Raw genomic sequence first — 13,610 nt, 5'->3', positions numbered from 1 at the left:
CCCACACCTCACGGCCTCGGCACACGAGCCACAAGTGCCTGATGGTTCGAAGTAACGGTAGAGACGCACGTAGCAGTAATGCGCCAACTCAGCTTTGTGGGCATGCCCCCTGCCTCAAGCACCGCCCACCACTTCATCCATGGCAGGCTACCTCACAGCTACATCCATTATACCGGCTGCCAACTGATGCCGCCCTGAGAGTGGCTCCAGCTGCTTGCCAGTAAGCCGCGCCCGGTGCGGGTGGGATGCCTTCAAGCCACGAAGGCCCTTTGCCAATCACTTGGATGGCACAAGTTTTTTCGCCTACTTTAGTGAAGTGAACTCTCTTTTCGCTACACCATACTCGGCCTCAGTGTGGGCCATAGTGGCGCTCCACCTATCTGAAGGCCGTGAGTCATGGTGGGCACCCAGCCCTCCCACCACCAGAAGTGGCGCGATATGGGCAAGAGGGATGATTAGAGGGGAGGGGAAGGGAGGTGGGCTGCTGCGCTTCCTCACCTGTCCTCGCGCAGCAGCACGCGTTAAAAGGCAAATCTTCCCTCGATGAGACTGAGACGTCGTGTGTGGTCAAAAAAGGGGGAAAAATAGAGAACACCGACGCTCATCACCATCACCGGAGTTCGTCCGGGGAGGAGGGAGGCAGCACATACACTGCTGCACGCATGTACACACACGGACGAAAGGACACACGTGGGCTCCCTTCGTGTGTGCGCGGGTGTGCGCGAGAGAGCGAAACAGCTTCCGTAGAGATGCCGCATTATCCCTGAGGAAGGAGAAAACGCATGCGGCGCCTCGGAAGCTCAAGCTCACGAGAAAGAAAGCACTTCACTCTCAGGAAAAACACTTATGGGAGGGGGAAGGTGTCTGTCGAGGTCCCCCGTTTTCTCCATGCACGCGGCCACGCCGCGTCCGTGAGGCCTGGTTTATGTTGCGGGGCAAAATCGCCCCCACCACTTGCGCGTCACCACGCCTTGAAGCAGTCCACGGGCAATGTACACCCAGACGAGCAAGGCGGCTACCGCCAGAACGGGAATGGGCCACTTGAGGGTGGCGTTCGCGGTGTAGACGATTTCCATGCCGTCACCGAGTACAAAGTCGACGAAGCGATGCACCTGCATGAGGCCAATCACGCAGGCGATCACTAAGACGTCTGCCGCGCACCACGAGGCGAGGAAGTCGCATCTGGGGTAGAGCCCAATGTAGAGGCACGGAGCAATCAGGATGGTGAACAGGGCGACGGCTAGAATGTCGAACGCGTCACTTCGGCCACCTAATGAGCTCAGCTGCCAAAGTGACATCGATTTGGTCGTCGGCGTCAACAGCCGAGCGTAGCCGCCGATGATGTACTCGAATGAGGGTAGCACCCAGGCGGGGATGCTGCAAGCGACTGTCAAAATCAAGGGTATACAAAAGATGCAGCGAAGAAGTCGGCCCCGCCACGAACTCTGTTGCTCTTCCAACTCACGCTGCGCGGGATCATCGCCGTTGGGCAAGTTGTTCCCGGCCAAAGGTAGTGGTGGCGTAGGCGAACTGGCTGGTGCGGCTGCCGTAGGATCTGGATCCGTGCAGAACACGGTGGAGTTGGTATTCGTGATCTTGTCAGAGCTGTTGTCACACCGCAGCGTGGTCTCTGCCCGCCACAAGTGCGTAGCGTAGTTGCCTATGGCAATGGACAGCAGCGTACCATACATGAAGAGATAAAACGCCCGATGAATGTGCACCACCGCACAATTTTTGATCTCCAGGCCCGACACCATCACCATGAGCGCAAAAATGTCGATAAGGGAGAGCTTACCAAGACAGTCGAGCAGCTGTAAAATGCAACTGCACGGACGGTGCGCCCATACAGTAAAGGCGGCAATGCTGAGCAGCTTTACATAAGGGTAAATGCCACTGAAGACGAGCACGCACACGCACAGTGGATAGAGTCCCGCCCTCCACAGGCCTGTAATGGTATTCGACAGGGAGAAGGAGTAGATGCTCAGCTCCCCGCTGAAAACGACGGTGGCTGCTGACATCGTGTTGCTCGCGGTGATCAGCAGCAGGCACGTAAGAACGCCGCTCAGGAGGAAGACGTCCTCTGCGACGATGCGGAAAGTCGACACCGGTTTGTTTGTGGTGCTGCTCAGCACAGGCTGAACCCGGTGCAGCTTTACGTTGCGAACGACAAGCAGCGCGCCAGCAATGCCTCCGAGGACACCGACAGCGATGAGCACGAGTGTCAGTGGTTTTTCTCGCACGGCGGTGCTTTCCCCAAAAGAAAAGGTGACTGTGTCGTTGACGGGGTCATGGATGACGCTGGCATTACCCACAGATTCCGCAAAGGAAGCGAGGGCCTTAGCTAGTATCGCATTGATGAGCTTCTCAAGCGGAGGGGCGATATCCTGCGACAAGAAGGTGCCGAGTCCGTCGTTCATCGGCTGAATCCGCAAGTTTTCAAGAGTAATGCCAGGAAAGCGGTAGAGGGTGACCCAATTCTCCGCCGATGCCTCAACGCTCAGATCCATGTCGAACTGAATGAAAATCGTTCTCGACGTGTTCAGCTCCGCGAGAAGCCCAGTGATCACTCCCGGGAAGTCGTACAGAGGGAGTGGGTTAGGCAACGCACCCGTGACGTATGCATCCACCAGCCCCTCAGCCCAGAGGGACAGCGGCTCGCCCGATGGCGTGGCCATCACATCGCCAGTGTAACCGAAATGCGTGTCACCAAAGTGAGACATCACAAAGCCGATGCGCTGATGGGAGGCATTTACGGAGAACCGGGTATGGCCAATCGACACCGTGTTGAGGAAGGATATCATCGCACGCAGCAGCGGTGACTCGCTTACAGGAATAACCGCTCGGCCTACATCTTTCCGCTCGGCGGTATATGGGTATGTTCTATTTAAGATGCTGGACTGCACCTGCGGCACCAAGACCTTGCATACGTAGTCCCCCAAATGGTCATGCAGGTACGTTTTCGCCTGAGTCAGGATAAGGTCGATGAGATGGCTTGGGGGATCGGCGTAGAGACTCACGGCCGAGGCCTTCACCTCACACTTTTCGACGACGGAGGCGTTCGTGATGCAGCTGACAGTCGACTCAGGGTCCACCACCGTACGGCGGAGTAACACCTCGCTGTGGTTCACCTGCAAATCCGCCCACACCACGCCCGAATAGTCGAACGCCGTCAAGTTCGTGCGGCAGCGGATAGTGCCGCCCTCGGTAACGCCCGCGTACGAGGTGGTAGGCATCCAGCTGGCACCGAGGCCGCTGAGCTGAACATCGGTACAGGTGAGATTAAAGGCGTTGATCCCCAGGAGGCTCACGTTAAAGTCTTGGATGGTGAGAGAAGTGAGGTTCAGCGTGCTCAGGAAGAGCGCCGTCGTCAGGCATTGGCTGTACGGTGCCATCTCTGCCAAGTTTGTGGTGCTGCACGGAAAGCGGATGGCGCCGGTCGATCCGTTCGTACGGCGAATGGGGGCGTGGGACTGCGCGTCGGGCGAAGGCGCGACTTCTCAGAAAACGAAAGGAGCAGTACGCGTCTCCCGCTCTCGGCGGCGAGAAGAGGGCCCACAAATAAGCACGCGAAAGAAAACGGAGGGGGAGGAGGTAATGAATGTAATTTGCATGCACCGAGTCAGAGCAGCGGAACTGGTAGTGGCTATACAGCGCCCAGGCAACCACTAGGTATGAGGAGGCGAACAACGAGAGAGGGAGAGATAGAAAGAGACGAGAGCGGAGCCGCGCGCCAGTAAAGTTGTCAGAATGCTTAGCTGCTCAAATCACGTGCGATGGCGATGGACGTTGGACACTGGAAGAGAGGAGGTTCAAGTAAAGAGGCTAGCAATGATGACACTGCAGTCCATAACAGGTGCGTGGGCGGATGTCAAGCCGGCTCAGGTGTAGAGAAGGGCAGTACGCGCTCGTGCGCATGTGTGTGTTATTGGAGGAGTCGAAAAGGGAGGAGAAGGTTGGGGCGTCGATGAGGGAGTAGGCGAGCAAAAAGATGAGAGGTGAGTGGGAGAGCTCGTCACTGGACGGAGGGGGGGGGCTGCACAAGCTCTCAGTACAGGAAAGTCAGCGCGCCGCCGAGACGCCGGCTGTGCACGCGCGCGACGGTGAGTCCGGCGCAGTGAGCGTTGAAGTAGAACAAGGACGGTAGCAGTGACCCCTGGTGAAGTCGGAAAGGGGACAATGGGGGAACTTGGAGTCCGACTCGATGTCATGACCTGCGCGGCGCCGCCCCGCCCTCGCCCGGCCCGTCCAACTTCCCAGCGACTTCTTCATTCACAATATGCGACGCATGCGGCACCCGGCCGAGGTGATGTGCCTCCTGTTTTTCAGCCTAAAGGGCATCGCGATGCGGGCCCTGTGCTCGCCTGCGCTATGCGCGAGCGCTGCCGCTGACAATGTTCTTATTTTGTTCCTTAGCAACGCCCGTACCTGCAAAAACTGTGCCCTCGTCGCATCACCCGCACAGGCAGTGAGAGACAGAGGGAGAGGAAATCTACCATCCCCTGCCAGGAGTCGGCTCGATGGTGAGTGCGCACCGTTGGGTGAGGTGGAGCTGCACGAATTGAGACGAGGGGGAAACACGTGCCACGACTGTATGCGGATGCACACATGACGAAAATAGCCACGACAGTCCCACTGGAAGAGGCAACGGAATGCATGAGCTACACGCTGCAGGGTTAGGAAGAGAGAGAACGGCGCTAATGCCTCTTCCCTCCCCGCCTTGGCTGCCGCTGCTTCTTAACCTCCTCTGCCCGTTGACGCCGCTGCTTCAGGCCGGCGCTGCCAACGTTGGAGGAAGGGCGCAGTATGCGCGACGCTACCTCACGCATCTTGGTTGCATCCGCTGCCTGGATAGCATATTTGCGATGCAGCCGATTGGCGTACGCGACTGCCGCCTTCAGGTTTGCTTTGCTATTCTGCTTCTGGCGGAGCAGTAAGATGCGCTTCGAGATGCTCTCTTCTAGCACAACAGGGCTCGCCTCCTCACGCTCCAGCAGAACCGTCGCCTCCGATTGCAGCCGATCTTCCTCCTCGTTGACGAGCTTTGCGAGTCGGCGGCCCTCTTCAAGGGAGACGGTACGACCGGCCGGGAGCGCCAGGCGTGGCTGCAATAGCTGCTGGCGATGCACCTGTTTAGCAGCAATGGAAGACATGGTAAGTGATATGGCAGCAATAGAGGCGCAGTACACACGTGCGGGCGACTTTGCGGCCCGATGGTGCATGCGGTCGAGAAGGTGTGCGCGCGAGATAGAGAAGCAGGAAGAGAGGAGGAGTGGTTGAAGTAGCCCCAAGGCAAGCGAAATAGACACAGAAAGAGGGGGCAATGAGGCATTTCCTCCTGCATGTTGCCCATGTTGCGCAGTTGGAAGCGATGCTTCGCTGCCGACTGTCGTGCGAGCGTGCGGATTTGTGAAGGTCTTGGCGTTGCCTACGGCAGTGGACGGCTGTGCTCCCCCAGCCACATCACCCCCCCTCCCGCGACTATACATCACCCGTTTCAAGTTGGGAAGCGACTGCCGTATAGCTCGGTATTTCGAATACAGAGACCGATAGACATATGTACGTGCGTATCTGTGCGCGCGGCACTTAGCCGACTGGGGCCATAGAGAAGAGGAAATGGAAGAGGGGGAGGGGGCAGAAAGCGCAGAGGAGCCGAGCAGCAGGCGGATGGTGAAACAAAAGTGGGAGCAGATAAGGGAAGAAATAAAAGCGCGTCGCTATCCTTTCAATATGTTCGACTGCCCCCATTCACTTGTCGACGCCCATGCGGGTACGCGCACAGAAGGGCATGCTAAAGATGCAGCACACCGGCATACGCGGGCAACAGAGACACGGCGGCAGGGGAAGCACACGAAGGAGCAGGCCGGAATCGAGGAGAGGGAGAGGGGGGAGGGGGGCGGCAGTACAAAGGGAGAGAGGAAGAGCGTACAGACGGGTGAGAGCACAACAATTAGCAACAAAAAGGAGACAAACGCGGGCGTTGGCGAGCGGCGAGCGGCAGAGAACGAGAGCCATCTACACCGACAGGTCGACTGGATTTGAGGTTTGGACACCCGCCCACCTCTGTGCAATGCGCAAAAGGGGCGTGCACTGAGGCAAAGGCGTCCCTTAGCCCCACACCCGCGGAAAAGGTGAGGTTCACACCCGACAGAGCTGAGGCCCACCACACACTCTCACTCCGCCAGTTTGTGGTGGTCACTCATGACCAAGTCGATAACCTCCTGAAAAGGTACCTCTGCGTCAGGGAACGCCCAAAGAAGCTCTGCCAAGCCGTTCTCGAGATGGTCGGTATCGTCGTGGCGGCAGGCGACGAGAACGCGTACTTGAAAAAGGAGCTCCGTATTGTGCGACAGTAAACGCGTGAGCCTGGCACCCACTGTGGTGCCGTTGCGGACGAGAAACAGACGCTCTAGCCGTTGTCGCGCCGTGGCGTCTGCGTCATCCGCCTCTGCAGCGGCTGCTTTACAGTCCGACGCCAACGAGGTGGCAGGCGGGCGCGGCGGAGATGGTGTAGTGAGCGCATCCCTCTCCGGGTACACTGGAATGGCGTATTTCAGCACATAATCCGTAATGGGCGAGGTGAGGCGCACAAGTACATCGTAGGCCGTCGCTCTGTTGTTCTCGTGCTTCGCAAGGCACGCCTCGATCACGTCAGCCAGTGCAGTGCCGTAGACGCCGCTCGTGTACGCGCGAAACTGCGGCATTGGATCTCGATGCAGAACCTCGCGAAAGAGTTGCTGATCTGTCATCATCCGCTTCCAGAACGGGCGATGCAGCGAGAGCAGCTCGTAAAACATCGTGCCGGCTGAGAAAATGTCTGTCTTCGTGGTGTACGCTTCGCCGGCGGCGATCTCGGGTGAGATGTATGTCGGCGTCCCCACGCGCGTCTTGACCAGCTGCCGCGTCACCTCCAGTGAGCGCACCAACCCGTAGTCGCCCACCATCGCCTTGTCCGGAAGTCCGCTCTTGTGCAGCGTCAGAAACACATTACCCGGCTTGATGTCGCGGTGGATAAGGCGGCGCGAGTGGCTGTAGTTGAGGGCCGAGAAGACTTGCGCCATGATGCGCACGGCGATGTCAACGGGTGGCAGGCGGTGATCTCTGATGCACCGCGCAATAAACTCGTGCAGGTCTCCACCTTCGCAGTACCTCATGGCGAGACAGTAGCATCCAAAGAACTTTCCACGGGCTGCCTCCACCCAGGCGCCGATGTAGGGAACAATGTACGGATGGTCCATCGAGCTCAGCGTCGCCACCTCTCGGCTCATGGCTGCCACATCTTCTTCCGTGCACAGCCCACGGCGCATCACCTTGACGACGCATTCCGCAGGGAACGTGAAGTTGTGCTTCGGGTTGGTCGCCAGCTTGATACGAACGGCCAAATACACTTCACCGAAACCGCCGCTGCCGATGAGACGGTCAAGGTGAAGCTCACGGCCGATGATCTTCGGCGGATTCGTCACAGGAACGGCCATATGCGCCCACTGCCGCTGGTGGCGCTGGTGGCGCTGACGTCTGTTTCCCTATTACAGCAGAGGCGCTACAGCGTGAGTACACCCGTACGGCCCACACGTCGCCAGCGGAGACGAAGGAGAGATGAGGGCAGATGGAGACGTGTGAAAGCGAACGGCAGAAGAGAAGAACAGTTTTGACAAAAACTCCTCTGATGTCTGTCGAACATGCGCCGGTGGTGTGGGCTGAGCGCAGTGCTGGCCTGCATGTGGGCAGGCCCGCCACAGTTGTGTGAGAGAGAAGAAGAGGGGCGGGGCGGCCGCGATGAGAAACGTACCGCACACGCACATAGGTGTATACGTGTTTATGTATGGTTACGCGCAACGCAGATGGTGGTGGGGAGGGAGGGGTACAGCAATACGGAGAAGCTCCGCTTCTGGCCAGCTCAGGAGGCTCTGCGGCCGTCAAGGCGCATCGCCCTTTTCCCTTCGTACTTCTTTCTTGCGAAGCATGGCGCGAAGGCCTCTTCCAGAGACATCAGCAGCGTTGCGCTCGAATGAGGGGGGACGTCGCGTGTGCCCCAGTGGAGGCATCGCTGTTCGTCGCCTGCGTTCGCTCTAGCGTTGGTCTATGCGGGTGCATTTACGTCTATTCGGGCAAAGAATCGGCCCTCCGCTGATGAACACCACACCATAGAAGAGTGAGGCACGTCATCGTAGTCGTCTTTGCCGGCGCGCCTGCCTCCTCTCTGGTTGTCACGCCCACAAGTTCATGCTGTCGATAGGTCGAGAGGTTCTGGGCTGAGCGAGGCGTAGCACACCACCTGCAAGGACACAAAGGCCCTGCTGGCTCGCCTCGCAGAGCAGCAGTCATGCAGAGAGAAAGTTGGCCCACCGGTCTGCTCTGCTCTGCTCTCTCTCATCTGCGACTCCTTCCCGCCCTCCCACCAGCACGCACAAAAAAAACGCAACCGCTTTTCTGTCGAGCTGCCTGATGGGTCATGCACCCTCGGCATTGAAAGCTGTTCTGTCACCCTTCCTTTCACGAGAGACAGCGTACCGCCGATGTAAGGTTTACACGGAGGTTCCACAGCCAGTGAGGCACTCCGATTCGCCAAAGAGGCGACGGACACGCCCACACGTATCTATGAGGCTTTGAATAAAAAAACATGTGCTGAGCACGGCGAAGGAAGACGGGTGTGCAGGGACATCATTACACAGACACCTCGCGAACACGTAAAGATTTGGCAACAGGTCCATGAGAAAACGAAGAAGAGGACTTCGAAGCAGTCATGCGCCCAATCGGCATCTCACTTTCTTCGCAGCCGTCCAACACATTCGAAACTCCACCGCCATCTCCACCACCTGCTCGGCAGCCGTGGAGCCCTACGCCCCCGAGGCGACCGCGTATAGAACTACAAGACCCGAGCGCCGGAGCTCCCCCTATGCCTGAATCTCTGCTCTCACCGCCTCGCCAACTCGCCACGCCCTTGGCGTCTATAAAGATACGAAAGGCACAGCCTGACGCTAGGAAAGCTCTTAAACCCTTCACCGGGCAGCACCAGAGCCTCTCTTTCCCACCGTACCCACGTCCCCCGCACCGCGAGCACGTCAGCGGATATGTGAATGCACAGACAGCCGCTGCACACCTGCAGCAGCAGCCCTACGGCTGAATAAGGGGCCTCCACGACAGACCCTCCTGCCGCGGAATCGGTGCACGTGCCTCGCAGGCCCATCCTGCCCCCACCCCCGACCCACCCGCCCTTCCCTCGTATCCGCTTCACATGCCCGCCGCGCGCTCGGCAGCACACGGGCACGGGCGCGCGGCATGCCTTCGCACAAGCGGGCTGCGGGCTGCGGGCTGCGGGCTGCGGCCGCCTCCGGTGCGCAAGCGGCCGCCCCTGCTGTCCGGTCGCTACGCGGCGGTGTCGAGGCGCATGCCGGGTGCCCTTCAGCAGGAGGGCGCCCACGCTCAGGTCAGCGCACCCGCGGGCCCCGCTCCCTCCGCCCGTCTCGTGCGTCGTCCCCCGTCGCTCCCACCCGCCGCACCCCATCACGCCGTGTGGCGGCAGGACGCCGCAGGGCGGCTGTCGACCGCACGTGGCTGCAAGGGCGCGTCGCCCTCCCGCATCGCCGCACGCCCCTCAGGGCGGCACACAGGACGAGCGACAGGCGGCCGTCAGCTTGGCAAGCCAACCCACCCAGAGACCCCTCACCCCTGCACGAGGGAAGCCGATTCCGCGCATGCGGCGGAAAAGGTCCAGGTTGCAATTTCTCTTTTGGGTGCGCAGGAGGCGAGAGGCTTAGTCGGCCGCGGTGTGGCTGACTCAGGAGCGTGAGCTTCGATGCCAGAGAAGAGGCGCACGCCTCGGCCAGGTGCTCCTCATCTCAGAGGGCGGGTTCAAACGGCGGCCCGTAGGCGAGCCTTGTGTGGGGATGACGTGAGGCCCACGGCGCAGTCAGCCACAGTGGCGTGGCGTAGTCCAAATGTCTCAGCGAGGCCGGCGCTCCCGACTGTATCGAGGACCGCCCCCTGGGAGGGGGGTGGCTATACAGTGGAATGGAGAGCGGGGAAGCAAGGGAACCCCGGTGGGTGGGCTTCTCCTCATGACGGAGCGTCACCGCCAGATCATCCCTTCGAGAGGTGCGCGCAGGTGTCTGGACAGCGTGTGGGAGGCCGGTCGTGCACGGGTTCATCATCGGCAAGCACATGAGAGAAGGAAAGAGTCTTCATGTCACCAGCCGCTTACGGGGGAGGGACATGCACACACACAGGCATACGCCAAGGCAAGCACGATGGGGGAGGTGGCCAAGAGGCGAAGGGAAAAGGGGAGCAGTATGAAAAACGTTGCCGCAGCTGAACGCGTGCAGGAGCCCTCTTACACTTACCCTCAACCGAAACGCAGTCTTTCTATGATGCACGAACAATTAAGAAATTGACAGGAAAAGCAGCAGCCAACGCATTTCCGCGGTGCACCTGCTCGAGCACACCGGCACCCTACGCAGTGGCAGAAGAATTGAGGGAAGAGTGTTGTCGAAGGGAAGGCGAGCTGAGCGCAGATGCGTAGGCACGAAAGAAGAAGGACGCTGACCAAGGACAGAAAAGGAGGTAAAATACGCCTTCCCCGGAGCTGCGCGCAGGTATTTAGCCGTGTGCATCTGCGCACCCGTGCTTGTCGGCAGCTGCAGGTGAGCGTCTCAGTACCTGGTGCGTTTCTCCTCCTCGTTCTATGTGTACGCATTTCTGTGGCTGAAGGCAAAGCCCAGCAGAAGAAGGGAGAGCGCAGGCGCCAAACAGAAGTAAGTCACTGACGCACCTGCCCATCGGCATGCATCCCACCCACCTCCTTCTCTCCACAAGCATCACAGCCACGACATACACAGTGATGCTGGGCAGTGTTGTCCCTGCGTATGCGCTGTGTAGAGATGGGCAGACGACGAAGGGGAGCGAGCGAAAGCAGCGGCTCCACACACGTTCCCGCTAAGTGAATGGGCATGCGCCGTCAGGAACAGACGAAAGAGTGACAGAAAGTGTGAAAGGGGGGAAGCATGACCACACCCAAGAAACGAATTGGAGCAGACGTGTACACCCAACCTCCATTCGTGCGCGCACTTTGATGCACAGGCCTGTGCGCCAGCGAAAATAAGACGAAGGACACGTGCCGCCACAAGCAGATGTCCATTGCGGCCAATGACGCGCCTGCCGGGAGGAGGACAAGGAAAGGCGGCAGGTTCGCGACCAGCGTGAGCGAAGAGCGGAACAGAAGCAACAAAAAGAATGCGGCTATGACCACACGCAGGCTGGCGATGGGCATAAACTGACAAGCACACGCATGCGCACCGAGGAGAGTGATGGCAAAGAGAGAGGTTGTGGCAGGCAGCGGACTATTTAGATGGGGTTCAGTTTCGTGGAAATGCCATGGTGCAGTGTCAAGGTGGTCTGGCTCACTAACGTCGCTTTTGGCGAGTTCGCGAGGGAGCCTGGTGACACGAACCCCTCACACTTCGCCGCGCCGCAGTTGCACTGGAACTCAGGCATGGTGGCGTCCATGAACTGCCGGTAGTCCATCGTCAGCTCCTCACCCTTTGGTATGTTGCGCAGCGCTACGACGTTCAGCGACCGCATAGGCGCAAACGCCATGTTAGGCGCGCAGGAGTGGTTGAACGAGCGCCACTGAGCCGGATCGTGGTCCCACAGCGCGTAGAAGTGGCCGTCAACCCCGATTGGCCAGGCGTTGCGCTGGAAGTCGGAGTAGTCCTCTTTTGAAAAATGCTGAAGCACGAACGGCTTTGTGCACAGCCGCACCGGACGGCACTCGTCGTGGAAGATGACCGTGCCGACGCTGATGTCCTCTATCGCCCGGAGGTGATAGCCACGCACCGGGTCAAAGCGGCGGACGTACAAGAGACGCTCACGCCGGCACCGGGCAATCGCCTCGCGAACCTGCAGTATGGCAAATTCACGCTGCTGGAAGCCCTTGTTGAGACGCAAGATCCAATCTGCCGACCCCTCCTGGCCGTAGGGGTACATAATGCCGCAGTTCGGGTTGATCTCGAGGAACACAACCCTATTCCCGTTTTGGCGGTCAATGCGGACGTCAATGCGGCCGTAACCGATACCGCCCATCATACGTTTGAAGGCGGAACGGGCGATGTCGATCATGTCCTGCATCGCCGGATCTGCCGCAGACACCTGCGTCCACTTCATCCCCTCGTATGATGCCCACTTGAGGTGAAAGTGTTTGAAGTCCTCGCCCTCGGGGAAGGTGACTTGCACCGGCGGGAACACACGCACGCCCTCCGGCTGGGTGGAGTCGCCGCAGGCGAGGATGGTCGCCTCGTCACCGCTCACAAACTCCTCGACCAGCGCAAACTGATACTCCTCCATGAATCGCCTCGCCCGGTCCACCAACTGTGCCATGTCGTACACCTTGCAGCTCTTGTCCATCCCGACACTGCTGTAGCCCGAGATATGCTTGATGATGCAGGGGAAGTTCAAATGATGGCACGCACGCTCAATGTCGTCGCCCGCCTCCAACACAGCGTACTTGGCAGTAGCAATGTTGTAGTAGTACGCCACCAGCTTCATGTCAGCCTTCGACATCTCGTAGTACTTGGCGATGGCCCCAGTGTACGGCACCTTGAACTCCTCCAGCGCCTCCACCACCTCCACGCCGGCGCGGTCCTCGTCTTTGGCTCCATCGCACTGGTTGTAATAGACGTCGAACTTACCGGACATGACGAGCTGTCGTATCTGCCGGTACGCTGTCGCCTTCCTGATGAGCTCGAGGTGAAAGGTGTAGTTCTTGTCATCGCTGCTGAAGTAATTCTGCGGCGTTTGTATCAGGTCTCCCTCGTATTGTCTCAGTTCGCTGTCAGAGCCCTCGTACGAGCACGCCAGCACGCACACCCGCAACGGTTTCGCAAGCTCCTCAGTCATTTTAGCAGGCGCCTCACACTACTCCTGTCGAGAAAGCGGAAGTGATGCAGAAGTGATCAACATCGATCAGATGCTAAGGTGTGCAAGCAGGTGCACCGAGAGAGAGAGAGACAATGGAGAGAGGAAGTCTCCGGGTGTATGGGAAGGAAGAGGTGTGGTGCGCATGCGTGCACAGCGGCACAGCTGAGCGGCAGAGGCGATTGGTTTTGATGACGCCTCCCAGCGAGAGGGCGATCGGGTGGCGAAGGCGAATGAGTCGGCGTCGAAAGAGCTCTCCAAGAAGAAATTATATGCGAGACAGAGAAGAAAAGTGAAGAGGAGATGTGGAGGAGTTCGCCATACGCGGGGCGAGGGGAGGCGAGGGCGCGCGCTGGCACCAACACGAACGCACAGAGACAGAGGCACCTGCAACTCCATGCACGCACGGTCAGAGGGGGGAAAGAGCGGATAGCGCAGCGGCGAAGGCTGCTATGCGAGCTTCGGCAACCGACAAAGCCACAAGTGTGTGTTTGGGGGAGGGGATGAGCCTCACCGTCCATCTACCCTATCTCGCATGCCGAGGGATGCGCCCGCGTGCACTCGAGTGAAAGGCACCTGTAGCACCATGAGAGAGTAGCACACGCAGACAGCCCAAGAAGAGCGGCTGGCAGAGCGCGCCTCATTCGTTGCTTCCATACGCTGTAGAGCTCTGGTAAATGGCGGAGGACGAGGAGGACTACAGA

At 59.2% G+C, this 13,610-nt stretch overlaps 4 protein-coding genes across 4 annotated transcripts; all 4 read right to left on the bottom strand.

The window, feature by feature from the left end:
* Positions 1-923: 923 nt before the first annotated feature.
* Positions 924-3,392, bottom strand: LSCM1_04274 (uncharacterized protein; the record flags this gene model as incomplete). The annotated part of the gene is made up of 1 exon (XM_067321786.1): positions 924-3,392. The coding sequence occupies one exon, from the start codon at positions 3,390-3,392 to the stop codon at positions 924-926; it is 2,469 nt and encodes an 822-aa protein (XP_067178017.1).
* Positions 3,393-4,694: 1,302 nt separating this feature from the next.
* LSCM1_04273 (uncharacterized protein) lies at positions 4,695-5,150 on the bottom strand (the record flags this gene model as incomplete). The annotated part of the gene is made up of 1 exon (XM_067321785.1): positions 4,695-5,150. One exon carries the CDS (start codon positions 5,148-5,150, stop codon positions 4,695-4,697), a length of 456 nt encoding a protein of 151 aa, XP_067178016.1.
* A 1,020-nt stretch (positions 5,151-6,170) lies between these two features.
* On the bottom strand, positions 6,171-7,472 carry LSCM1_04272 (uncharacterized protein; the record flags this gene model as incomplete). Its single annotated transcript, XM_067321784.1, has 1 exon — positions 6,171-7,472. The coding sequence occupies one exon, from the start codon at positions 7,470-7,472 to the stop codon at positions 6,171-6,173; it is 1,302 nt and encodes a 433-aa protein (XP_067178015.1).
* Positions 7,473-11,337: 3,865 nt separating this feature from the next.
* LSCM1_04271 (uncharacterized protein) lies at positions 11,338-12,888 on the bottom strand (the record flags this gene model as incomplete). Its single annotated transcript, XM_067321783.1, has 1 exon — positions 11,338-12,888. The coding sequence occupies one exon, from the start codon at positions 12,886-12,888 to the stop codon at positions 11,338-11,340; it is 1,551 nt and encodes a 516-aa protein (XP_067178014.1).
* Between the last annotated feature and the right edge of the window lie 722 nt (positions 12,889-13,610).

This window comes from Leishmania martiniquensis, chromosome 26 (assembly GCF_017916325.1).
Source record: "Leishmania martiniquensis isolate LSCM1 chromosome 26, whole genome shotgun sequence".
NCBI classification, from domain to species: Eukaryota; Euglenozoa; class Kinetoplastea; order Trypanosomatida; family Trypanosomatidae; genus Leishmania; species Leishmania martiniquensis.
This window is presented reverse-complemented; position numbering and strand designations above follow the sequence as displayed.